The sequence below is a fragment of the Zootoca vivipara genome, chromosome 17 (genome assembly GCF_963506605.1).
Source record: "Zootoca vivipara chromosome 17, rZooViv1.1, whole genome shotgun sequence".
NCBI classification, from domain to species: domain Eukaryota; kingdom Metazoa; phylum Chordata; class Lepidosauria; order Squamata; family Lacertidae; genus Zootoca; species Zootoca vivipara.
The window spans coordinates 16,348,455-16,374,614 of NC_083292.1; the positions used below are offsets into that span (position 1 = coordinate 16,348,455).

At 45.2% G+C, this 26,160-nt stretch overlaps 2 protein-coding genes across 3 annotated transcripts; one reads left to right on the forward strand and one right to left on the reverse strand.

Annotated features, from left to right (window-relative positions):
* Positions 1-520: 520 nt before the first annotated feature.
* On the forward strand, positions 521-6,364 carry POP5 (POP5 homolog, ribonuclease P/MRP subunit). 2 transcript variants are annotated; one of them, XM_060269956.1, is made up of 5 exons: positions 521-675; positions 1,155-1,297; positions 2,318-2,467; positions 4,492-4,575; positions 5,507-6,364. In XM_060269956.1, the coding sequence occupies exons 1-5, from the start codon at positions 656-658 to the stop codon at positions 5,608-5,610; spliced, it is 501 nt and encodes a 166-aa protein (XP_060125939.1). In that variant the 5' UTR covers positions 521-655; the 3' UTR covers positions 5,611-6,364. The 2 variants fall into 2 exon arrangements, with proteins under 2 accessions (XP_060125939.1, XP_034955119.1); XM_035099228.2 differs by having other exon boundaries at positions 5,504-5,752.
* A 1,487-nt stretch (positions 6,365-7,851) lies between these two features.
* On the reverse strand, positions 7,852-24,862 carry RNF10 (ring finger protein 10). The gene is made up of 17 exons (XM_035099131.2): positions 24,238-24,862; positions 20,589-20,794; positions 19,288-19,484; positions 17,932-18,022; positions 17,588-17,772; positions 17,364-17,500; positions 15,892-16,052; positions 15,063-15,200; positions 14,588-14,843; positions 13,323-13,456; positions 12,693-12,810; positions 12,044-12,145; positions 11,537-11,674; positions 11,115-11,215; positions 10,608-10,668; positions 9,695-9,856; positions 7,852-8,897 (listed from the first exon to the last, which is right to left on the reverse strand). Exons 1-17 carry the CDS (start codon positions 24,416-24,418, stop codon positions 8,824-8,826), a joined length of 2,442 nt encoding a protein of 813 aa, XP_034955022.1. The 5' UTR covers positions 24,419-24,862; the 3' UTR covers positions 7,852-8,823.
* Positions 24,863-26,160: the final 1,298 nt, after the last annotated feature.

The window sequence follows — 26,160 nt, forward strand, 5'->3', positions numbered from 1 at the left end:
TGAGGTGAGAAACTAGAAACGGTTTTGCCCACCTCAGCGCCCCACACTTTAGGCGGGAAAAAGCCTAGCAAAGCGCTCGCACGCCACCAAGCGGCGAAAACGGCCGATTAAGTTAACAAACTCCTCCGTGACTCCTTCCCTCTCGGAGGGAACCAATCTCGTTTAAACTTGAAAAAAGGCGCATGAGCGCTGATTGGTCGGCTGACGGCTGAACTCCGAGGGAGGGAATTTTGAAAGTTAATGACTGTTAGTACGCTAATAGTGGGGGGGGGAGAAGGCGTGACCAATGGGAATGTGATTTCCCCCCCTTCCCTATTAAACCCGCCTCTTCCGAACTATTATTGGCTGATATGAACAGAAGCGCCTCTTGTATCGGGCGGTTGATGCAGAATACAGAGTTTAACTGCTGAGACAAACCAACGGAGAAGCTCCTGGATTCGCCCAACGATGTTGTCACTCTTCCTTTTTCTATCTCTGTGGTGGTAAGAGCTTCCGCCATAGAGATTACAAGGGCTAGAGCGAAGCCACTTAGGAAGCCCCTGCAATCATTATAGTCAATGGGGACTCTCAACTGGTGCCGGAAGTTCTATGCTTTTCCACTCTATGACCCCACTGTCACCGGAAGTTCAACTGTAGCTGGGTTTTCGCTGTAGAAATGGTGAGGTTTAAAAACAGGTGAGGCTCTTTTCTTTCCTTTTTTTAAAACTCTTATCGCTTTTCTCTTATCACTTCGGTGGTTAGCCTTGCCTGCTTGATTAGTTATTTGAAGCCTGCTTTAAAATTTTGTTCTTCGCCTAAAAAGACTCCCATAGTGGTTTACAAATGTCCCTCCTAGTAAAGATTACATGGCACGGAGGGGAAAAGGGATGGGGAGGAGGAGGGAAAGCAAGAGCAGTCACAATTTCGTGGTTACAGAATTCCAGCAATGACCAGCTAGAATGGAATAATTTCGAGGAGGAGGAGCCCCCAAGGTTGCTGGTGTTTTGGCAGAACTAATTAAGAGGCTCTTAAATCCCATCTCTTCCTCTCCTGTAAGCCTGACTGGGGTGGCTGCTGCAGGTGATAGTTGGAAGAGGAGCCCGAATACTTCATGGGCACAACCACCTCATCATCTTTTGCTCTGCCGCAATGCCCTTTTCTCTCCGTCTCTGCAGATACTTCCTTTGCGAGATCATCTCCGAGGACCCTCATTGTCTGCAGCTTATTGAGGAGCGCACAGTGCACAACGCAGTGAAAAATGCTGTTGCACGAATTCACGGAGACTTTGGACTAGCCTGCTGCTCCATCGCTTTTTCAGGTCTGGCTTCTGGAGCTTTCTTTGCAGCCCAATGGGCCAGCCTCCCCTCTTTAGGGAAATCTGTGCAGCTTGGGCTCCTCTACAGTCTACATGCTGGCCACATGACCTGGAAGCTGTACGCCGGCTCACCTCAGCCAATAACGCAATAATACACCGGCTCCCTCGGCCAATAATGCGAGATGAGCGCGCAACCCCAGAGTCGGTCACGACTGGACCTAATGGTCAGGGGTCCCTTTACCTTTACCTAGCACACCAGCTGCATATTATGGTCCCCCAAATACCTGGCAATTCTTCTATTTCTGCAGTCCCAGCAAGGCTGCAGATTCAGGATATATTTAGCATGTTGGGACTCAGTTTATGCATACCTGGTGTTAGAGGTGTGTTTGTGTCTTAAGTGCTAACTTGGCTCCATGATTTTGAATAGCAGTCTTCAAGATACGAATTGGGGGAAAAATCAGGGGGCACTTTGTACAAAATATGTATAGGGAGGGCCTGGCAACAGTTGTAATTTGTCAGGTAGGCATGGATGAGGCAGAGGCAGAATATCCCTGAGCAGAAACTCCTCTGAAGCTGAACAGGCTACTACACAAGTTGAAAATATAGTTGCACTTCAACAGCACACTTACTCTTGAGATTTAAGTTTGGTGAACATAAAAAAAACTCCTCTGAGATGATCAAAAAATAGTTTTTTCTTATGACTTCATTCTTTGCAGGTGCCAAAATTTAGGTGTTTGAGGTTTATTTTATTCTCACAAGCTGGGTTGTTGGGCTGCTTATAGATATTGGGTGGCTTTAGACCAGTCACTGAGTTTCATGTCTGAGACTGGGATTTAAATATGATTAATCACTGCACAGATAGGCTGCTTCAATATCTTTGCAATCGTATTTCCAAACTTGCTGCTAAAAGCAGCTAAGGAAACATGGGTTTCTTTTTGGGGTGAGGGTACAATTACATTTTGCTCCTGTCCTTTTGAAAGCCTGTGCTAAACTTTGAAGTGTCTCTTCTCTGTGTTGTTCCAGTAAAGTACCTCAATGCTTACACAGGAGTTGTTCTGTTCTGTTGCCGGAAGGACTTTTATCGGCTACTTGGTTCATCTCTTCCCTTCATCAGTCACTTGGAGAACAAGAATCAGTGTTATCCCTGTTCCTTTAACACTCTATATGTTGGAGGTGAGCTCTGTTCTTTAGGATTCTCGTTTTTCAGCAGTTTAATTTGTTCAGTGGTCTCTTGTGTGCTGAAGTCTCTTAAATGGGGACGCCTAGATTTTTTATTTCTGTGGTAATTATTTGCTGAAAGTGAACAATGTCAGGGCCATTCAGTCTTATCTAATATTCGATATACTGGGCACCAACAATATCAAATGTAATGATGCAAGCAGATGTTTGTTCAAAGCAGCTTATAATAACTAAATAACAAAAAATAAAAATATTCCAAAGCAAGTGATTCATATTTTTTTACTTTGTGCCTCAAATTTTCTTAATATTTTCTACACTTGTTGAATGATCAAAACTGAGTTTAAATTTTAAAAAAAACTTTGTTTAACTCATCCCATTTATTGAGTTATGAGGGTTTCAAATTTCAAAAAATGGCAATTTTGGCCTTTTCAGACTACACAAAAACCTTAAAAGCTCAGCCCAGAATTGAGATATTTCATAACTAAAAATATCGATCTCTTCATAATTTTATCGGCTTTAATATATGTCACATGCTTAAGTTAAGTTAATTTTTTAAGTGATTAAAAAAATTAATACAATTAAAATTTTCCCCAAAAATGTATTGGTTATTTAATATTTCTAAGAGCTACCTGCAAAATTTCATATTGGGATTTAAATGGGATCACATTACAAAAAAAATTTTGTACATACATGTCTGCCAATTGGGTTCTATTTAGGATAAATTGGTCTTCTTGGAGCAAAATGTAACAGAACAAACATGACTTCAAACTATAATATCAGTTACTTCAGGCATTTCCTTAGAAAGTTATTCACTTAACAGGTATCTGAAAAGCTAGTCAGGCTCTTCTTTTAAAAATGTGTTCCAAAGCAGAGTGATAGAATTAACGATTTGAAAGAATTCTTGTTCGTGATGGCCAACCTAAATGACTTTTATAAAAGGGGATTGGTCAAAGTCATGGGGAAGAGGGCTGTGCTCTGTCTCCACAGTCGAAGGCAACGGTGCTTCTGAATACTGTTTGCTGGTTTCCTACAGGCATTTGTGTGGCTGCTTTGAGATCAGGATGCTGGGCTAGATGGGCCATTGGCCTGATTCATCAGGCCTCTTCTTATGTTCTTACCCATTAGTTCACTCCTCTAATGGGCCAAGGTTTCCTGCTGGAGTAGAGGTTTTCAACCTTTTTGAGTCCATGGTTCCCTTGACCAATTGCATTATTTCTGCGGCACCCTTGTGGGGCTCAGGAGCCCAGCTATGTCACCCCTTGCCTGCATAGCTGGTAGCCCCTCACCCTTTTTCACCCTTGTGGAGTGTTCCGTCCTCCTTTCCTTGAGAGTCCTCCAGGCAGCCACCTAGACTCTGAACTCCAAGCCCCGCTGCCCCAAAGAGAGGTGCCTCTTCACACTGCCCCACAAGGGCCTGGGAAGAGAATGCACCCAGCCTTAGTGGCCCAACCGAGTCTGACCAAAGGAGAATGTGAGGCCAGCACCTTATCTTGAGAGGCAGCAGTGGCAGCTGCCAGGCCTGCATGGGCACTTCTGCACCGGGCACTCAGCTCCCAGGCAAGCCTTGCACACATCAAGCACAAGAAAGGCCAGTGCAACACTTGGCTGCCTGGCCTCCCACTTGTCTGTCCATTCCCAACAGCAAGGGCTAGTGGACTAGCTGGCTGGGCTTTCTGGACTGACTGCTTGCTTGCTTGCTTGCTCTGAGGCTGCCTCAGCTCCTAGCAACCAGCACCCCCTGGCCACCGCAGAGGCACCAGTTGGGGAGCTTGTAGCCAGGGCTGCAGCAACTAACAGCCACGAAAGCCTTTGGGAGGCAGAGACATGAGAGGGCATCAGAAGAGGGAGGGAAGGAAAGAGGCACCCCTGACCATCCTTCAAGGCACCCCAGGGTGCCACGGCATACTGGTTGGAATCCACTGCGCTAGAGGATTTCAAGAGGATTGCTGTAGGGTGTAAGCACAGTTGCCTTTGCTTCTGGCATTGTTGATACGTATGCTCTCCTTTTCCTCCATCAGCTACAATACGGAGGTGTCAGAAATTCCTAATCCAGTACAACAAGGACCAGCTGCTCCTGATGCTACGCAATTGCTCCAATGAAGGTAACAAACTGCTTGGCTTGCAACATTAAAACGGAGACAAGCTAGAGCAGGCATCCCCAAACTTCGGCCCTCCAGATGTTTTGGACTACAATTCCCATCTTCCCCGATCACTGGTCCTGTTAGCTAGGGATCATGGGAGTTGTAGGCCAAAACATCTGGAGGGCCGCAGTTTGGGGATGCCTGATCTAGAGCCTCTGTGAGAAGAAACATTAATACAATTAATTGTTGGGCTTGAGGCACAGTGGGATGTGAATGGAGGGCTGCTTCTCTCCTAGTGGGTTCAGGTGGGACATCGCCTCTCCCTCTGAACAGGTCGTGGGGTCTACTGAGTTTCCATTGATCTGGTTGTAGTGGGTAGCATGCTGCTGCCAGGTGAGTATTTACCTAGTGAAGGGCTGCCTGTTAGTGTTTTGTGGCAGCATGAAACAACAGCAGCAGGGTTGTGGGCCACGCCACACAACCTATAAAGGAACATCTCTAGAAGCCTTACATTGCACTCCAGATTATTTCTCAGGCAGGTGGGGCGTTCAGCACCAATTGCAACCCTTGCCAGGACTGGCTGCATTTGGGAGCTCGAGTGCAAGTCTTGCTTTTGGCAGGGACTTTTGTAGCCTGCTGCTTGGAATTCAAGAAAAGCCTGCAAATGAAGAATCAGCAGCCTACAGTGTGCCCTTAATTCTTATTTTGAATCATATGATACCTGGTGGCTGATAGCGCAGGGAGACTAGCAATTTTTCTCAAAAGTGACCCATGTAGGGTGAGGCTATAACCAGTTCTGCACCTACACCTACTGGATGGGGTAACAGTGCAGAGGGCTTTGCAACAGTAGAAGAGGGCTAACACAAAAGTAGAAAAGCACCACCCTAGATTGCCTTGTAAATCACAATGTCTTTTGAGTTTAACTTTCTTATTTTTTTGTAAAACACAGCAGACAGACAAGCCATCCAGAAGTCAATGGAGAGCTGTGCACTTGTGAGAGAGCAGCGGTTTCAGAGTCACGATGAAGACAGCGATGTTAGCACAGAGATGGCCTGAACAAAGCAGCAGTCTGGGGACTTTTGTAGAACAAGGCCATTTAAATGAGGGATTCTTGCCGGCAAGGATCAATACTACTCTCCCCCAGTTCCTTTTACAGCAGTTAATGTATATGGTAATAAAATAGATAAAGCAAATAGTTATGTCCATGTACTGTCACCTAGTTTGCAGCCTGTTCATAGTGAAAGCTTGTGCATAGCAGTGTCAAAGTAAGATGCTACTGCTAGTATCCACAGAACTGTATATCTGCCTCTGTCCCCCTGCTGAGCTTAATACTTTCTTGGGAGAGCAGCCCACGTGAAGCTTGCATGCAGAGCGCGTTTTAAAAGTTTGATAACCCCCTCTATCTGCTGATCTCTTAAAATGGTATGCCTTACTATCACAGGCTAGCTGAAGCAGGGCAGTCAGAAAGACATTCCATTTTCATCCAGTTTTCTAAAGCAGTCTTCCCCAACCTGGTGCTCCAGAGAGGTTTTGGACTCCCATCAGCCCCCAGCCAGCAGTTGTAGTCCAACATTTCTCAGGCTGCTCTAAATCCTTGAAGGCCACGTTTGTGGTGGGTTACACATGCGCGCGCCCCAAGGGAATTTTGGCATACACCCCTTTGCACTGGGGAAAGCTAATTGACTGCATGATTTGATGGGTAGAGATCATATTGACACTGAGAATGATGAGGCACAATTTGCCAAACAACTGAGAATAATGCAATTGCAATGGGGAAGAAGAGGCATCCTCATGTGAAGTGTGCTCCCTGCCACCTACTAAAAAGCTGTTTGGTGGTAACAGCTTGGTCTTCTCCAGTGAAACAATTGCTGGAAGGAATTTTTTTGTTTGTTTGGAGAGTGCTATTGATTGCTACTGGCCATGATAGAGGCTATATGCTCTGACTTCACAGCTAGAGGCAACAATGCTGCTGAATACTAGTTGCTGGAAGTCACAGGAGGAGAGAGTGCTCTTGTGCTTGAGTCTTGCTGGTTTCTCATAGGCATCTGGTTGGCCACAGTGAGAACAGGATATTGGACTAGATTAGCCACTGGCCTGATACAGGATCTTATGTTTTTATATGACTCACTAGATGAGAGCCTTAGTCCAAAGCATTTGCATGGTTCCAGGTTGGCAAAGCCTGCTTTAGGCTTTTGTCCGAAGTACAAAAAATGTAAATGCTCAGCTGCTAAAGCCACATTAAGACTAAGCTGATTCAGCCAAGATAAAAACTGGCACCAAGGTCAGCTTTTATACATCTACAGAGGTTGACTCCTGACAAGACAGAAGTACTGTTTGTGGGGGACAGGAGGCGGGCAGGTGTGGAGGACTCCCTGGTCCTGAATGGGTTAACTGTGCCCCTGAAGGACCAGGTGCGCAGCCTGGGAGTCATTCTGGACTCACAGCTGTCCATGGAGGCGCAGGTCAATTATCAGCTCCATCTGGTACGCAGGCTGAGACCCTACCTGCCTGCAGACTGTCTCGCCAGAGTGGTGCATGCTCTAGTTATCTCCCGCTTGGACTACTGCAATGTGCTCTACGTGGGGCTTCCTTTGAAGGTGACCCGGAAACTACAACTAATCCAGAATGCGGCAGCTAGACTGGTGACTGGGAGCAGCCGCCGAGACCACATAACACCGGTCTTGGAAGTTCTACATTGGCTCCCAGTACGTTTCCGAACACAGTTCAAAGTGTTGGTGCTGACCTTTAAAGCCCTAAATGGCCTCGGTCCAGTATACCTGAAGGAGCGTTTCAACTCCCATCGTTCTGCCCAGACACTGAGGTCCAGTACAGAGGGCCTTCTGGCGGTTCCCTCGTTGCGAGAGACCAAGTTGAAGGGAACCAGGCAGAGGACCTTCTCGGTGGTGGCCCCCGCCCTGTGGAACGCCCTCCCATCAGATGTCAAAGAGAAAAACAGCTACCAGATTTTTAGAAGACATCTGAAGGCAGCCCTGTTTAGGGAGGCTTTTAATGTTTAATAGATTATTTTATTTCATTTTTCTGTTGGAAGCCACCCAGAGTGGCTGGGGAAACCCAGCCAGATGGGCGGGGTATAAATAATAATTATTATTATTTTACAGGAACCTCAGACACTAAAACTGTCTTTGGTGTCTTCCCTTAAATAAAAGGGAAGCCAGGTCTGGTTGGAAGACACTTGTTTCCTGGCCACAGAAAACAACTCTGTTACCAGGACCTGAATGAAAAGGGCTTGATGCAGAATAGTGTGTTAAAAAGAGAGTAAGGTACAGCTCAGGGAAACACCTTGTGCATATGGTTTATTGCAACTAATTTCACCCTTGCTGGTATGGTACACTGAAGTTCATTGTATTCAACGGAACTGACACTTTTATTTTTAGTAGTAATTAGTTTCAGATCAAGCCACAAGCAGTGCAGAATGAGACCACTTCTCAAAACAAGGTAGGGGCTGGAAGAGTAAGGAGAGAAAAAGAATGGAAGGCTAAAACATACATTATACAAACCCAAACTGAATCCCAGAACCAAGCAAACAGAAGACCATGACCTCCAGATCCTTAGGTGTTTGACCTGCATGTGCATACAAGTGTACCTGTTCTGCGCAAAGGGGGGCATTCTAATTTCTCTCCAAGTAACCTTACTTAGCACCATTACACCCAAGAACCACAGAAAGGGCATTGCACTCTCTTGCCTAGCTGCATACAATTGGCCTCCAGAACCCATCAGATTACTCAGGAAAGCCTTCCCAAAGTACCTTTCCCCAGCTTCTGCCCTTTGGGGAAAAGATTAAAAATAGCAGGTGTAAGTTGAATTATTTCCTCCTGCACACACACCCCATTCTTTATAAGCAGCGCTTATCAAAATGACACAACAATCAGTGTATGCTCTATAGCCAGGTTCCTTTAGTTACCAATTTGCGAGGAGCACTGCAGCCAGTAGACTCCTTTTCACACAGGCCAGAAGCATCAGGAGCTCCCTGCCTGCCTTAAGTGACAAGCAAGTGTGCCACCCTGACCACACTATTATTCCCATGTCAAAGGAGTTATACTTGGCACAGCCCTGGCACTTTGGCTTCTGCGATGCAATACTTTGTTTTGGTATTAACTGGACAAGTGCTCCTTTTTAATTCCAATGCACCTTCCCAAGTCCCAGAAACAGACTTATTCTGCTCAAACTTTAAAACTTTTTTTCTATAGCAGCAAAAACACAAAAGCAAACAAAAGAGAACCAGGTGAAGAAATCTGTCCGTTAGTATGATCACTTGGTATGAACCACTGAAGTGCTGAACAGCAACTTTTGCTTCTGCTTCTTTTTCTTGCCTCTTTTTTCCTCTGTAAAAGAAACAACAGCCTGAGTCACCAGAAGCAACATGTACCCTATCAGAGATGCTAAACTAATGACTTATTCCAAAGAAGCAATTTCATTTTATATATACACACACCCAGCATTAAGGGGGTCATCCTGCTGCTACAGGAGCCCATTTAGGCCTTTGAGATGTTGCTGGACTCCAGTTCCCATCAGCCACAGCAGCCTGCATGGCCCAGGATGATGGGAAATATATATTCCAGCAACCTCTGCAGGGCCACAAGTTCACTGTCCCTGGGCTAAATAAAAACACATCCCTGGAAATAAAGAACCAGGGCAGGCTTCTTGTGGGAAGGCATCCACCGGCAGGCTCTTTCATTCTCAAGTCCCCTAGCCTTTGGATCAAAAACTTTCGGCTTCCCATTCAAGCCTTCGAGACCCGGATGCCTGGCTGGTCACTGGCCAGAGCAAGGGTGGGGACATAGTCAGTGGCAGTAGGTCCCCTGACTAACCCTCCACACCCCAGAGTATCAAGCTGAGCCAGTAAACTCTCACAGCATCAGAACAAAGGTGACAGACTATATAAGGATTGTTCAACATATCTAGCTAGGTTTGCCCTGCACTGTGCTCCAATATTATGTATGACTATCGGAAGCACCTGAATTGGAGGTGGCCATGACAGGCATCACCCAAGAGGGACAATGCAAATGTACCATAGACAAGCGGTTGTGCAAGTCTCCCCTTACATCAGTGTTAAGGGGCTGCACAACTGAGCGCCCCCCCCCACCCACACTACTGAGCTATTTCCCCTCTCTTTTCTTACCCAAGAGATGGTCAGAAGTGGACGGCTTGTCCAGTTTTAGGAAGGCTGCCTCAATAGCTTGGCTGAAGGAGTTCTGGAAACTAGGCACAGGTACACGGTCCGAGTTATCGCTCTCCCCATCACTGTCTCCTGGAGCAGGAGGAGCCAGGGTGGAGTTTTCCTCTGAAAATAAAAGTGGCTGTTTATAAATTACTGGGAAGTCTAAAACAGGGCTCTGTCATAAGTCCTCTGAGGCACCACTGAAGAGAAACACACATAGACTTTTCTAATATCCTTCCACTGTAAGGCAAAGGCTTTTTATAAATTTAGACAGGCCTTTGGCTTGGCTGACTTTATTTATGGCTCCTTTTAACTTGCTCTAATGGTACGCGGGTGGCACTGTGGGTTAAACCACAGAGCCTAGGGCTTGCCGATCAGAAAGTCAGCGGTTTGAATCCCTGCAACGGGGTGAGCTCCCGTTGCTCAGTCCCTGCTCCTGCCAACCTAGCAGTTCGAAAGCACGTCAAAGTGCAAGTAGATAAATAGGTATCGCTACAGCGGGAAGGTAAACACCGTTTCTGTGCGCTGCTCTGGTTCGCCAGAAGCGGCTGTGTCATGCTGGCCACATGAACCGGAAGTTGTACGCCGGCTCCCTTGGCCAGTAAAGCGAGATGAGCGCCACAACCCCAGAGTCGTCTGCGACTGGACCTAATGGTCAGGGGTCCCTTTACCTTTCAATGTAGTCACTATTTGGTGTTTCATTGCTAGCGACTTGATTTTTTATTTCAAAATGTGACTGATAAACATGGTTTAAAACCATTTTATCATATTTTTTATTATTGGTGTTAACCATCTTGGGTGCCATATATAGAAAGATTGGCTATAAATTGAGATAAGACTCAACTCTACAAAGGTGCAGAATCACTTTGCTTACCTTTCTTCTTTGGCTGAAAACTATTCCATGTTTCTGGTTTAGCTTTTCCAGCCCTCAGCATCTACCAAAAACAAGTGCAAGAGTCAGATCAGCCACACGCTACCTCTCTGTGGCTAAAGGTGGCTTGAGATCAATGGAGGGCATTTCAACAGGTCAGCTAAAGCTATTTTAAAGGTTGATGTCAGGAGCTGAAGTAAGGAGTAGGTCAGCAATAAAGCACCTGATGTCAGTGAAGTTAACTCATTATTCAAAGAAACAAGAACAGCTCTGTCCTAGTGGTCACAGCTGGTGCCGCCCACCACTCCTCTGCATTCAACCAGCCCATGACAGTTAACGGTAAAAAAACACCTTTTCGTGGTTTACTCAGAAGTGATAAAACAGTGTGGACAATTTTGTGGCTTTGGGTTCAGGCTTCATTTATGCTTGAATCACAAGCAGATTCTTTAAACAATTCTCATAATGAAGAACTGATTGGGTGCAGCGGAAAGTCCTGCACAGAGCACACACCTGGGCAAAGGAGGGGAGGGTAGATTCCTCCTCCAGATTTCCAACAAAGAGTGAAGGGCTGCCAAGACTGCCTGCAGGAGACTGTGGAGTATACACGGACTCTGCAAGGAGAAAAATCACACGTTTACTATACAAACTAAGAGTTGTGTTATTAAAGAGGCATAATAGCAGGTATAGGCTCTCCACTCTGCACCTGTGCATCCTTCTTTCTCGGGCACTGGTCTTCCAAGTCTTATTGGTTTCATGTTTGATGCTATTTTAAATTCAGCTGGGGACCTTCCTTCCAGTAGCTGCTATTCAGGTGTTCCCCTGTCTTTTGACTGCATTACCCCACCCATGGATGATTCTGCTAAGGAAGTGGAATTAAACCTTTAGAGAGTGAGCACAGTAGCTGGGTACTCGGGTCTCTTTCAGCTGCTCACCTGATTGAGAAATGGGACTTGAACCAACAGGAGAGAGCAGAGCATCAGTCTGGTTCTCAGTGCCTGCATACTCTCCTGAGCATGCGCTGAAGGCAGGGAACTGCTGCAAGTTCTCTAAAGCAATATGAACCTCTGGATCTAGACAGAAAACCAAAAGTTTTATCTCTGTGACAAAAGTTATTCACTTCTATGCCAATGAGTCAGATCAATTCAAGTGACATGTACTCCCTCATGCATCTTCTTCCTTTTCAGAGGGGTGTGAAAGCCATATTGCCATTTGAGAAATTCCTTAGCTTCACTGCTTAAAATATGGCATTCCCACCGTCTGCCATTTCTACATACTCACTGGCCTGTTTCAAATTATACCACCACCACCCCGGGTCACAAAAGGCCAGCGTGAGTCACAACCACCCCCCTCTCCTCCCACTTACTAAGGTGCTTCCATCTACACCAACTGTCAGACCCAAGCACTTCTTTTTAGATGAGGAGGGCAAGGTTGCCACTTACATCTGCCTTGCTTCTTGTTCTCCTCTATCTCAATCCTGCGCTCCCGACGTCGCTCATCACGAGCTTTCTTCTGTCTCAGGCGCTTCCTTTTCTCAATGTCATCTAAGAGCCATTGGGAGAGTTCCCAGGTGAGACAGACTTCTCAGAACAGCAAAGAAAAAGCACCTTACATGTTCCTTCCCTGCCCCCCCTTGGTAGTAGTCCCCAGTGGCACGTCCAACAATGCCCAACAATTAAAGCCCAACAATGATGGGATTTCAGTTTCCATTTTCTGTTGCAGGATCTTGAATTCATGGTTTTCCAATATTGTTTCCAAACTCAAGCACACCCACATCCATCACCTGCCCCCCTCTCTTCTTAGCACTGAACCTTAAATCAGAGTGGCTCACATGGTGCCCTCTAGATACTGTTGGACTACAACTCCCATCATTCATGACAACTGGCCAAGCTGGTGGGGTTGATGGGATTTGGGAGTCCAACAACATTGGGAGGACACCATAGAGGCTACTCCCATTTTAAGTTACATGGAAAGCAACTCTTCAGCTACAACTGGGAATGCACAGCGACTGTAAGAAGGTGGCATCATCCGTTCTAACCTGCTCACAAAACTGTCCTTTACAAGAGAAAAACAGAACTTCCCAATGCTCACCTGAGAACATCTGCAGTGTTTCCTTCGAAATGACAGGAGGCTTCAAAGCTAGTTCACAGATACTGAACTCACAGGTGAGTGGCAAATGACACAGGTAACGATGACGCTGCCGCACATCCTGCAGGTGAGGTTGGGGGTTTAGAGAGAAGAGAGCTGGTTGTGCAACCTTCAAACACACCTCTCTGCCTGGGCGTATGGCAACCCATAACGGAAATGTTGGTTGTTCGGTGAATTTACTTAGAAATAGCTCAAAAAAATGAAGATTTCGGGGGGAGATTTTGAAAGAAAAGGCTAAACTTTTGTGTCTGGATTTTCACTTTTTGAAATATGGTAACCCTACCCCACACCCATTCCCTGATGTCATGTTGTGTGAAGAGAATGCTGGTCAATGTCAATAAATAATGCCTTATTTTTTACCAAATAAAGCCAAGCCAGTGCCGGTCATGAGTATTTCCAAGCGGGAGAAACACTCAAGTGCACCTAAACCCACCTCCCAGCACACAGCCAGAAAAATCATTCCAGGAGATAATAAATTCCCGCAAGGGCAAAATCTATGAAGGTACCTATACCTCAAACAGTAGCTCAGCCACGGTCAAACTACACACAGAGGGCAATTCTGGGTGCTGTTACCTCCGTCATGGAGTGGCCAGATATCTCCACCACAGTGGCTGTGATCTTCTCTGGGCTCTTCTCCAGGCTGCCGTACTCGTGCACAAGACAGCGGACATTCACTGGGTGAAGGTACAGGCACTGCCCGTCCTCAGCTGCAGGACCGGAAGAGAAGTTGCAGGACAGTTATGAAAAGCAGGGGAAATGGAGACAACGAGCCGTACTCTCTTGACCCACTTACGAGACACAGCAGCCCCAAGTCTACACAGTGCTCCTCTGCATGCACCCGGGGCTGCTGCACATAGGTTTTTTTAAATACCAAATGCCACTTAAAGCAATATATAAATTAATAATAAATAATAAGGAAATAATCCAGTAGGGTATTTGATTCTGCCACCTCACTTGTTCCAAAACGTCAATTGCAAACCACCTTTGAGACTCTAGCAGGGACTGCTGTTTGGTTTGGTTTAACTATGGCATTCCTGGAAATGCATTGGGTAGTTAAGCCTTTATCTGCACTTCTGAGAGTCCATATTGATGTTTTACTTTCCCCTCTCCCGTCACCACCAACACTGCCTCCAAAACTAGAACAACATAGCAGATTCTCCTTATTTCTGAGTAGAGTACCAAAGAACCTCCTGTTTTCTTCAGTGCAGTAGCTCTCAATCCATCCTTGGGAACCAATAACCTAAGAGCCCCCTTTGTATGTAGCACCCACCCACCCACACCCAGGCAGCACAAAACAAGAGGACAGTGCTCCACAGGGCACTGGGAACCCCTCACATTTTGCTCTTCTACGTGTGTCTGCCTCAACCAAAGCGCTTAAGGTCATGAAGTAATTAAAGGTCACCGGGCCTCTTCCCCGCCCCCAAAAGGCTGGCTTCTCTTGAAGAAAGTTATTCTTGGTGAAGCATGTCACACAGTGATCTTCTGAAGCCTTACCTCAGGCCTGGGGTCCAAATGCAGCCCCCCAAGCTTCTCTGTCTAGCTCCTCGGGACCCTCCCCTAGGCCAGGCCTCTCTCCTCTGTACCCTCTGTGAGCAGATTTGCCTAGCTGGAATGGATCCTTGAATTATGATATCTCTTGCTCGTCTGGATGAAAGGTGGAGACACGTTGTGTGTCCACTGCACAAACGTGTAGCCATATCCATCGCTCTGTGTACTTTTTGCCTTTGGCCCTGTCCACCACTGACATGCTGCCCCCCCCAGAAGGTTCCCCACAAGGAAATGTAGACCTTGAACTGCAAAAGGCTTCCCTATCCTTGCTTTGACATTGTTGAGCTAACCTTGATAGAAGTAGTAGAAAGGGGTGGTGTTTGGGTGTCCACTGCTGAATGCTGTTTCAGGTTTCTCACAGGCAGGTTCAGGCAGACCAGCTCCTTCCATTTCACTTGTGCCCGGTAGGTCCCTGCCAGATTCCTTGGCATCATCCACTCCCACTGCCTCTTCCACCTCAAAAGGGGGCAGGACAGCAGCTGCAGAATCTACAGGAGGTGGCTCCAGGATTTCTTCTTCAAAAGCAGAGAGATACTCCAGAACAGGCTGTTAAGAATAGAGAGTAGTTCACACCCATCTTTCTCAACCCATTCAAGCAAGCCCTCAAAACCGTGCAGGTTATCTCTGCCATCTCTATCCTGAAGTCACCCTGGAGTGTCTCTGGGGCACAAGGACTGAAGATAGGTTCACCCCCATTCTAATGACCTTAAAATAGTTATTGAATAGAGTGAGATAACAACATTTCAACAGCACTCAAGCTCTCACCTTCCTCTCCTGGGTCACTACCGCTGCTGCTGCTGCTTTGTCAGATAACTCCGTCACAATGAGAGCCTCCACAGCTGCCGTGGTTCCTGCAACATCACTCTCTCTGTTTTTGTCAGACATCAAGTTTCCCTCTCGATCCTAAAAGCCAAGCCAAACATTGTTTATCTCAGCATCACATCAACATATACACCAGGCTTTGCCAGCCTGATGCTCGCCAGATGTTTCGGACTGCACCTCTTGATGTTTAACCATCACTTATGCCCTACCGGAGAACAAGAAACAAGCACTGGTGACAGCGGCAACAAACTATCTGGATTCTGTGTGACTTAAGGCCAAACCCATCTCGCAAGGTTATTGTGAAGATGAAAGAAAAAACTGGAAGCACCATGTAAACTAGAAAAAACCCTAAAGAAACATTATTCCTAAACAAATAAAGACAAGCCTACCCAGATACTTAGAAATGCTGGTGTGGTTTTTAATCTCTTTTAGTATTTTAACTTCTTGCATGTTTTAATGTATTACAAATTTCCCCTGATTTTATGGCATTGCCTTTTTCTAAACCACTTTGAGGCTTTTTACAATCAAGTGGTGTATAAATTTTACAAAATAAATAAAATACTCCTATTAGCTCAAGCTACAACTTCAGCAGTATTTGTGCTTGCCAACACCCCCCCCCCCAAAAAAACCCCACCCTCTGGCCACCTGCCAAAATAGGGAAATACACAATAAAAATGCTCAAAGTCACTCAAATTGAACAGGTGCCATGAGCAACCAGTAAAACCCACAGATTTCCCCACGTAACATTACTCAAAACCCAGCAATGCCTCACCTTCAGCTCCTGAATGGCAGCCTCAATGAAACATGCTTCAGGTGTGTGCTTGTCCTCCTCATACTGGCGCAAGAGTGCCACCTTCTCCCCCAGGATAACCTCCTGCAGCACCTGAGTCTTGGAGGCCAGAAGCAGCTTGGAGTACTGTCCATGTTGCTCATCTGGACAAAGACATACCAAGTTAATAGGCTTGCCAGACTCAATAGTGTTTAATTTCCAAGCAAAGGGTCTGCTGGTTTCTCTTTAAGATTTCCAGACTCAAAAGAGAGCAGGGCAATTAAAGGCACAGAAGTCCTGTCCTCTATTGAGTCTGGCAACCCTACAAGTTAATGGTACAGTGGGACGCAGGTAGCTATCCAGTTGGAATATATCCTATAAGTTAACACTCTTATGATCTACTTGCGGTCTTTATAGCCACAGCCTGCATTGATGCCAGAGGTGCAGCAATGCTTTCCCAGCTGATTAGGGGCTCTATAAAATTTGGGCCTACATATGCCTGCAGAGGCCTTCCCTACCAACAACAGGGGCTGTTCCCCGCCATTAAATTAGGCTTGGAAAAAACCTTCTCTTGCAGCCCATATACTAGGCTGCAGTGAGTGCTTGGCTGGCTGGGATGTGTGGTGCCCCTGACAGTCTCTCATGGGTGCAAAAAGTCAGCACTCCCTGAAAGCCTTCGAAACTCATCACGTCACCTGAAACCTTTTGTTCATTCTCTATCTGCTACTAGAGTCCAACTGACCCCTTTGAAGTCCTAGCTGGAAAGATATAGCTCCACTTAACATAAGAAATAGACATGACTGATACTGAACTCTAAAAATGTAGTCTAACATGTAAACTAATGATACACTGGACCCCACAACATTGGAATGTGCCTAGCAACTATGTTACTAGTGCTGAAGTTATCTTGCTTGATTTGTTAAGGACAAGTAAAGTTTTGGACATGTGACTGTGGAAAAGGTGCAACCAATCAATTAGGTAATCTTCCTCACTGGGCTATCAGGAAGCCCTGGTAGAGAAAACAGAAGAAGCAAAACAGAGACTTAAAGCACAGAGGTGAAATACTGGACGTAACAGTAAATAATGGAACGAGTCAAATGGATTAATCATTTGTCGATCACAGATTTGTGCTTAGTCCTACCTTGCACTTAAGAAAGCACTAGTTGGGTGTGGAGAAAACCTGTGGCTCTCTAGATTTTGCAGAACTACAATTCCCAGCCAATGGTCATACTTGCTGCTGGGAACTGTTACATGCTTTTTAAAGCAGGGAATCTAGTCAGTTTACATACAGGGAGCAACAGCGGAGTAACAATTCTGCCACCTTCAAGGAGCCATGGCCAAGACTGATTTTTGTGCTGCTCCTATTCATTTCAAAGCGGCCCAAGCCAGATAACTTTGTACTAGATTATGCCCCAGTCTGCAGATACTGTACAAATGGCAGCAAGGTGTACCCAACTTCCCTCTTTGCCGCTCACCTCCTAGATGAATAGGCTGTTCCACATTCACCAGCTTTGACTTGGGCTGTGCTATCAAGACCCCTTTCCCCCGTCGCATCAGCTGCATCGTAATTGTGTCGCCAATTGCATACTGACGGGTTTCCAAAGCAACAACACTGCAAAAACAAAAGGGAGTGATGAGTGATAGGTGACTTGTGAGCCAATAAAAAAATATAAGGCATCGCTCAGAGAACCTCTTTTACCTTTTCAGATCTTTCTTGTGAATTGAGCTGTAACAGATGGGGCACTTACTCCAAGTCTTCTCACTCAGAGAGAGATAATGCAGGATGCATGCCCAGCAGAAGATGTGCCCACAGCGAGTGATCTTGGCAGCAGTAGGCGGGTATAAGCATATCGGACAAGAGGGGACTTCATGGCTGCAAATCCGCTGGGAAAGTGCAACAGGGTACAATTTACTATGCTATCATTTCACTCTAAAATATGACCTTTTAACTGATTGGAGAACTGAGCCAAACTCAAGTGGGAAGTGGCCAACCTGTCTAAGTCTGTGTAATAAAGCTTTCAAGGCAAGTGCATTGCTACTAACCACTTGTTCCACAAAGTCCCAGTTGACCAAGGTGTCTGGGTCAGTGAAATGAACTGTGTAGTCCTGGTCATCACACACCACAAACTGGCAGCTGGAAAGCAAACAGAAAAAAAACACAGAATATTGAATACTTATCTGATGCTAAGCTAACTGAAAAGAATCTAGAAATACAGGTATTCAGGATCACAATTACATAGGACTAATGATGTTAAATTCTCGAGAATAATCTTATGGAGAATATTCTTGAGAATATTCTTGATTAATGAGAATACAAGAGAATTTTCATTTAAAATAGGAGAATATTCATTTTAATGCATTGAAAATGATATAATTAGTTAATATACATGTTTACTCATGGGTAAACTTGTTCAGATGGCAACCAAAAACTGTACAGATATTCAATGGGGCAATGCAGTGAATTCACATTTTTTGCAGCAAACCTGAAATTGAAAATTCATCGTGAATGGCTCACATTAATCACTAAGCCTATCACTAACCATATATTTACCATCATCTTTGAATTCTAATTATGTTGTGTATGTATAATGGATGAAATAAATAAATCATTACTTACACTGAAAATATCACAGCTTGACTTATTTTTTACTAAAAAAATTAAATGTGGGTTGTAAAACTGGTTCTTACATTAGAATTTACAGTTTGTGGAGAATACTCTCTGGAGAATTTTCTAGCAGAGAATATTCTCACCTCACATCACTACATAGGGCAACATAAAAAATAGCAGAATCACATTAGTACAGGGGTGGGTGGCATATGGCCCTACAGATGTTAGACTCCCATCCCCCATCAGCCTCAGGAATCATGGCTAATGGTCAGAAATGGTGACAAGTGTAGTCTGGCAACATCTGAAGGACAACAGGTTAGTCACCCCTGCCTTATTACAGTATTACCGGTATGTGGATCAGCTTCATGCAGGAAGCCAATCCAATTACAGATTTAATGAAGAATAACATGGTATCAAAGAAGAAATATTGAAAATGCCTTCATTTCCTTAAATTGTTACCTTTCAGGGCTTAATCTCAACTTACTCTCAGAATTACTACTACAAAAGGCTTCTAAAGTGTTTACAGAAACCAGAGCATAAAATTTAAAAGTGCACACTAAATCAATCCCAGGTCTTTCTGCCCACGAAGCCTACCAAGCAGAGAATGCTACATAAAATCTCATTAAACTGGGAAAACAGGACAACAACATAATCACAGAAGTTTCAACAAAATCATAGCAATGTAAGTAAATGAAAACATTTTCCATTTTTTTATCTTGTTTTTTTGCTGGCCTCATTCTTCCTTGGGCATATGAAAGGGAACCACAACCTTGTGTTGACCTCCCACTCACTTGGCCTGTAGGAAAAGCTCCTTGCTGAAAGGCTTGTTCTCCCATCTGTTCCTCTTGCCCCAGCTGCCGCGGCCATTCCCAACGTAGCTTGCTTGGCCGCGAGGTTCAAAAGTAAAGTTCAGCAAGTGGTTCAGGCTAATTTTCTTGGGTCCAGAAAACTGGGCAGGGCTGAACTCTGCCCGCTGGACCTCTGCTACCTGAAAAGACAATGAGTCACCTAGAATGAGTCACCAATAAAACAATTTTTAACAGCTGTGCCACATAAACACGGTTTTTTGCACTGGTGTGTAGTGCAGGCAACACCTGTCCAAAGAGCATTTACTATAAAAGACTACTGCACTGGAAGATTTAGTACACAAATGGGAGTAACAACAACAGTGGTTAGGAGGCTCAATCCAGATAGCAATGTTCAAGTCAGTCAGTTTCAAACAACTCTTATTCTACAAGAATCAACACAAAGGAAAATTAATTTTACATCAAATTCGATAAATTACAAGCCAAACACCTGAGATCATTACTTCCCACTCAATTGCTAACTTACTTGTAATGCCTATAATAAGCATTACACTTTATAGCATGAAATACCAATTAGTATTGGTACCAATTGGTATTTCAAATAAACAGATTACACTGTCTGCCATATACATTCCAGCTGCAGAAGAGGTCAGGTCAGATATGGAGACACAAATGTACGGTAGATATTTTAACAGTTTCATCCATTCCTTACATAACTTTCTGCTAGTTGTACAAGCAAACTTAACACACTACAGATTCATCAAAACAAAACACTATTCATGGGAAAATAAAGTACTTTTGGCATGGCATGTCCCATTGTGTATGCATAAAAGAATAAGGGTTTTGATGTTTTTAAAAATGGAATTTCTACCTGAGCTATAACACTAGGGATAAGAACAAGGGTAGACATCCCATGACCTTGCAGATGCTGCTGGACTACAATTCCCATCACCCCTGATCACTGGCTATTCCAACTGAAGTACAACATCTACTGGGTCAGATGTTAGCCACTCCTGGATCAGGGGCAGCAATTGAAGATAGGCTTCCTAACAGGTAAAGGAAATAACTTACGGCACAACACTTTCTAGGTGCTGTTCTGGCTTCCTCCACAGCTGTTGGCACCAATTTAGATTTGAAGATGAGGTAAAAATCACTATACAGGATCCTTTGCCATTTTTCAGAACACAGCAAAAGAGCACAAGCACATTCTACACAGGAAATGTAGCATCACCACGCAATCATCCCGTCCCAAGAAATGTGGCTGGGCAAACTAGACAGATTCTCACCTCATCTCGTCTTCCACCATTAGAAGAAGAGCTAAAAGGTTTGCTGCCACTGCCATGTCCACCCCTCTGAGGGGGCATCTTATTAAAAGCTTTGCTTTTCTGTGAAGTGGAGCGACGGGATTGGCTGGCAGAGTTATCATTTTTGGGATATGAAGTTTCTCGTTTACGATTATAACGCTGTTTGGATCCACCTGCATTTTTTCCATCTAGAAAGAGAGATAAAACAGTGGCTTTTAAAAAAAGCAATGCAAGTTCAGAGTCTCAGGACTGGAAAATGGAATCTTGACTACAACTAAGCTAATCACCTTCAAGTAACCCCTACTGCAACATGCAGCTTATACCATGTCAAAGCAACAAAAAGTCAGCAGGATAACCCTGGAGAAGCATTGTTAAGGTGCACCACACCACATGCAACCCAAAAATTCACAGAGGCAACAAAGGCATATTTAGTTATTGCAAGGATGCATCCAAATTGTTTCATGGGCTTTGTTACTACTCATCCCCAGAAAAAGCTACTTGAATATTTGTCTCCTATTTTAACAGTGCTATTCTAAACACGTCCATTGAAAAGCAAGTCCCATTGAATTCAGTGGGGTTTACTACCAGTTAACTTGGTAAAAGACTGCAGTCTCAGTGCTTTGGATTATTCATAGTTTTAAACTGTGCTGAGAGAAAACTGCTGGTGAACAGATTGTTGGCATTAGACCATGTGATTGAGCCTGTCTATAGTAAATAGATCTGTTTGTAAACAGTTCTATAGGAGCAACGTTTGTCTTTTTAAATGTGAATTGTATGCTGAATCTTTCTCCCCTCGAGAGCATTCAGTTCAACATATAGTGGGCATTTGTTGAACAAAATCATATCTCTTGCATATATTGCAGTATCATGTTAAAAACTTGTTCCAGGAAGATAAACCTTTGCCTCTATTGCTACTAGTTTTGTAGTGGCTCATGCAGAATAATCCCAAAGAAGAAATTACAGCTAGGGTAGAGAATAGTGCTTGCACTTCCCTCACTAGGATCACTTGATCCCGGAGCCCACATGGCTGATACACACTATAAAAATAGGGCAAAAAGTCTGATATCCTCATGCCTACCTGTGCTAAGAGCATTTTAGTCAGTCATATATTTTCAGCTACAATCACACAACTTCAGCTAAATACAGCTTACATCAGAGGTAGCTAATATGATGCTGTCCAGATGTTATAGACAACAACTTCCATCAGCTCCAAGCAGCATGGCTAATGGTGAAGGATGATGGGAATTTTAGCTCACAACATCTGGAGGGTACCATGCTGGCTACCCCGACATGCACATATGGAACTTCAGGATTGTTCTTATCTCCATATAGATATTTTTCAGCATGCAGAGGCGCTACCATGTTATTGCATTTTGTTATATTGCTTGTTATTTGCCGGAGCGCTGCCCATTATGAATGAGATTTTAGGTCAGACATCTACTATTAATTGCCTGTATATGCACATCATGCTAAATTATGGTTAGCTTCCTGTGACATAAACAAACTGAAGGAGCCTTAGCAGTACAGTGGGTTTATGCACTCCTTTCTGTGCAGCTAGGAGAGAAAAAAGGTTGAAAGCTTTTGCACTGGATTAAGCACAGCAGCCATACTTTCTGTAACAATAAACTGCACTTACATTAATTATGGTTTAGGTTCAACAAGCCAACTTCAAATTGCAGCTTGTTTAAACCAACTATAGAGAAGATTAACTACAGTTCTGAGTCCAGACAGCACACCAACCTATTGAATATAGAAAACAGAAGAAAAACCTTCCATACTTTCTCCTGGCTGTGCAGAAAGGTCTGGGCAGCATAAAAACCTAAAGCTTACTGCAACTCATCCTCCCAGACTAATAATCAAGTTCTCACTTTACTTTTACCAACATCCAGCTGTTGTGATATCTTAATTATTTCCATAGCACTGACAAGTGAGACTCATGAGTCTATATATATATATGAGGGATGGGGAACCTCTGGACCTCCAGATGTAACTACAACTCCCATCATCCCAGACATTTGGCTATGCTGATTTATGCTAATAGGACTTGGAGCCCAACAAATGTCAAAAGTTGCCTCTAAGTCTAAAATAATAATAGACAATCATAGTTTGCTAATTACAACCTTCAGACTCAGCTAAACAGCTACCTACAAGTAGGGAGGGAGTAATTAAGATTCCTTTACAAGCAATACAGGTGACTTCTACAACTTGAATGACATATGGAAGAAGGGTGATTTTTATGGAAGACATTTGGTAACTGCCAGCCAAGTAAAAGGTCACAATAATAGTGCAACTGCTTGTTACACTGACCTTACCAGTATTTGAGGATTACGTACTCAGAATCAGCCACTTGCACAACTAGCTGTGTAGATTAGAATATAATCAGTGCCAGGACACATGGTCTGTGAAAGTCAGAAGTAGCACTTGCTCCACCCAAACCTTCTATCTCCACACTACATTCTTTAGCAGCAGCAGCAACCAACCATTAATTCAGTGTATCATCAGTCCGAACACAGCACTGCTTCTAATTTTGGTTTATAAACACAGTGTAAACAAGAACCCCGACTTCATAACAAATACCCTTTGGACTTCAAAGACCATATTCCTGCCAGAGAGGGAACTAATGGAAAATACAGAATACGATGAGAGAGACAGGCAGGAGCCAAAGAGCAGCCACAGATGAATTAAAAGAATCCTTGGATGCAATCAGTTTTAGATTAGCATCTTGACCACATAATCAAAGCCTAAGATTGAGAGCATAAGAAAAGCCCTGTCAGATCAGGCCAATGACACATGTTGTCCAACATCCTGTTCTTGTAATAGCCATCCAGGTGCTCCAAAGGTAGTGGAACACAAGAACACTCTCCCCTCCTGCAATTCTCAGTAACTGGTACTGTATTCAGATAATGCCTCTTAAAAGTAGAGGCTGAGCACAGCCACTGTGGCTAGTAGCCACTAATACCTTTCTCCTCCATGAATTTATCTATGCCTCTTCTAAAGCCATCCAAGTTTGCGGCCATCACTACCCCCCTATGGAAGTGAGTTCCACAGTTTAACTATGGGAGGCACGAACAATTACTTTCTTCTGTCTGTCCTGAATATCTGGCATTTCATCTGTCCCGAACTTATGTTTATGGCTGCAGTCCTATATACACCAAGACCGGGAAAATCTGCAAGATGTTGTGGAACTTAAAATCATTCATACCTGCCCAAAAAGCCACTTTCAGGGCATGAGGCACCTGTGGGGTTTGGTCACACACCAAGAACACTGGAAGAAGAGGACTTTTCACCAGCCCCTCCACCTTCTTGTGGGAAAGTTCCTATAGGGCACTGAAGAGCAGAACTGGTGTGCTACCCTGTATTTTAACGATGGCTTGCATTATAGCCCACCTTTACCTCTAAGAAGCTAAAGATAATACACATGGGCTCTATTCCTCCAATACCCGCAAAAACCCGGCTAGCTTGTTCAGACTGTGACTGGTCCCAGGGTCACCCAGCGAGCTTCCTGACCCGAGTGGGGATTCGAACCCTGGTCTCCCAGGTCCTAGCCCGGCACTCTAACCACCGCACCACCGGCTCTCACTGGCACCTACCACACACACAAACTGGAAGCCTGCCCAACTAACTCCCTTACCGCCTTTGGGCTTGGACTCTCCCCCGGCCGGGCCGGCCGAGTTAGAGCGGGGCTGCTGCCCTTTGCCTGCCGACGCCGAGGAAGAGGAGCCGGCGCCGAGGCCGGAGCCGCAGGGGTTGCTCTTGTCCATCACGTCGTGGGCTGGAGCTGCTGTTGCTGCGACGGGCGTGCTCTGGAGCATTCACGGGCGCCGCGGAGGCGCTCTTGCGGGTACTGCGAAGGAGGCGGCGGCTGGGGCTGGGGCCGAGGCCCAGGCTCATGGCCCGGCGGCGGGGTCGGCGCAGCGCAGTCGTCTCGGCCACCTTCATGGCGACATTTTCCTCAATGCTTCCTGAAGAGGGAAACGGAGACAGGTAGGCCTCAAGAGCCGAGTCAGAGGCGGAGGCGGAGGAGCCGGCCGGGCCTGCGGGGCCCCGCGGACGGAGCAGCGGCGGCGGCCGAGAGAGAGGAGGCGGCGAGGAGGGACGGAGCCCCGCGAGGCCCGGCCCGGCCTTGGCTCGAGGGCGTCGGGAAGGCCGCAGTGTCGCCGCCCAAGGGAAGCCCCCCGGGCCGCCTCAGCCTCTCTCTCTCTCCGCACGACCGTTGCCGCCGCTGCCCTGTAATGGCGACGAATCGCCGACCACAGTGACGGCCAAAGGCCCGGATGTGGCTCTTTTGGGGAGGTGGGAGGGACCAGCCTCGGCTCGTCGCAAGGCACGCCGGGCGTTGTCGTTTCTCCCTCTACGGACGGAACATAATTGGAACGCTGGGAAACTACAGTTCCCGGCATGCTCTCTTCGTCCCTGAGTCGGGCCTCGCCTTTTATTGAGAGGACCAAGGAGGACAAAAATAAAAACAACGCTTCTGGTTTGCAGCTGGACCTTGCCGCATCGCCTCATGGGATTTGTAGTAGAATAATGTCTCTTGGTGCCAAAGCCGCGATAGGATACGTAGCACAATAGTCTTCTGGAGTCTTGAAAAGTAACAAATTTACAGTATTGTGGCGTAACCTTTCGTGGACTGTTAAGACAGCTCATCAGATACATTGCTATGCAGTACTGTACTGAATTACAGGTAGATATTTAAAAACACTTATAAACTGCTATGAATCTCATAGGGTTTTTTATGGGAGACAGTGAAGCAATCTCCCTCTTAGAAACAGAATTATCAGTGAGCGTTAGCCCATAAACCAGGCATCCCCAAACTGCGGCCCTCCAGATGTTTTGGCCTAAAACTCCCATGATCCCTAGCTCAGGACCAGTGGTCAGGGATGATGGGAATTGTAGTCCAAAACATCTGGAGGGCCGAAGTTTGGGGATGCCTGCTAAACGATTGTGCCACAGTAGATTTTTTAGTCTTTAATACGCCACAGAACTCTTCTGTTTTTGCAGTACAAGGAGAGTTGTTTCTTGAGATTGCATTGCGGTACTAACGATCGTGATGCACAAACTTTCATTTCACCCCGCAGTTGTGCTGAAGAGTCCTCCATGATGTGGTATAGCTAGGTACCACATCATACTGTGTCTCATCATGAGAAGTTGGTAAGATGATCACGATGCATTTACATCATCCGAAGTAGGCATAATTTAGCATTTTCAGTGTGAACGTATATGTATCTATTCAGAAACAAGCCCAAATGAATTCAGCCTTTTGTTTCTTTTACACCCTATTCTTTACACTTGCAAGTAAGTTCCTCTGACAGCCATAGAATTTAGCCCCAAGAAACTGAACATGGAATTTTGGCCTTAAACAAATTCACATATCGTTTGCATAAGAGGAGACACCTAATTTTACATCCACGTCTGAACAGTGGCTATCATTATTATACAGCTATGGCAATTCACAGCGGTTGTTAGACCAGTCTTGAAAACTCCCCAACAATTCTCTCCGATGTTGACGATGCCCGTGACGTCGGCGTCTAAGGAAGAATGAGCCCTTGCGAGT

Coding starts and splice junctions, on each gene's coding strand:
- RNF10 (XM_035099131.2), bottom strand. CDS start 24,418: ATGCTCCAGAGCACGCCCGTCGCAGCAACAGCAGCTCCAGCCCACGAC. Junction 19,485..20,588: donor ATGGTGGAAGACGAGATGAG/GTGAGAATCTGT, acceptor TTGTCTTTTCAG/GTAGCAGAGGTCCAGCGGGC. Junction 11,675..12,043: donor GAACAAGAAGCAAGGCAGAT/GTAAGTGGCAAC, acceptor TTTTCTGTCTAG/ATCCAGAGGTTCATATTGCT.
- POP5 (XM_035099228.2), top strand. CDS start 656: ATGGTGAGGTTTAAAAACAG. Junction 1,298..2,317: donor CTGCTCCATCGCTTTTTCAG/GTCTGGCTTCTG, acceptor GTGTTGTTCCAG/TAAAGTACCTCAATGCTTAC. Junction 2,468..4,491: donor TAACACTCTATATGTTGGAG/GTGAGCTCTGTT, acceptor TTCCTCCATCAG/CTACAATACGGAGGTGTCAG.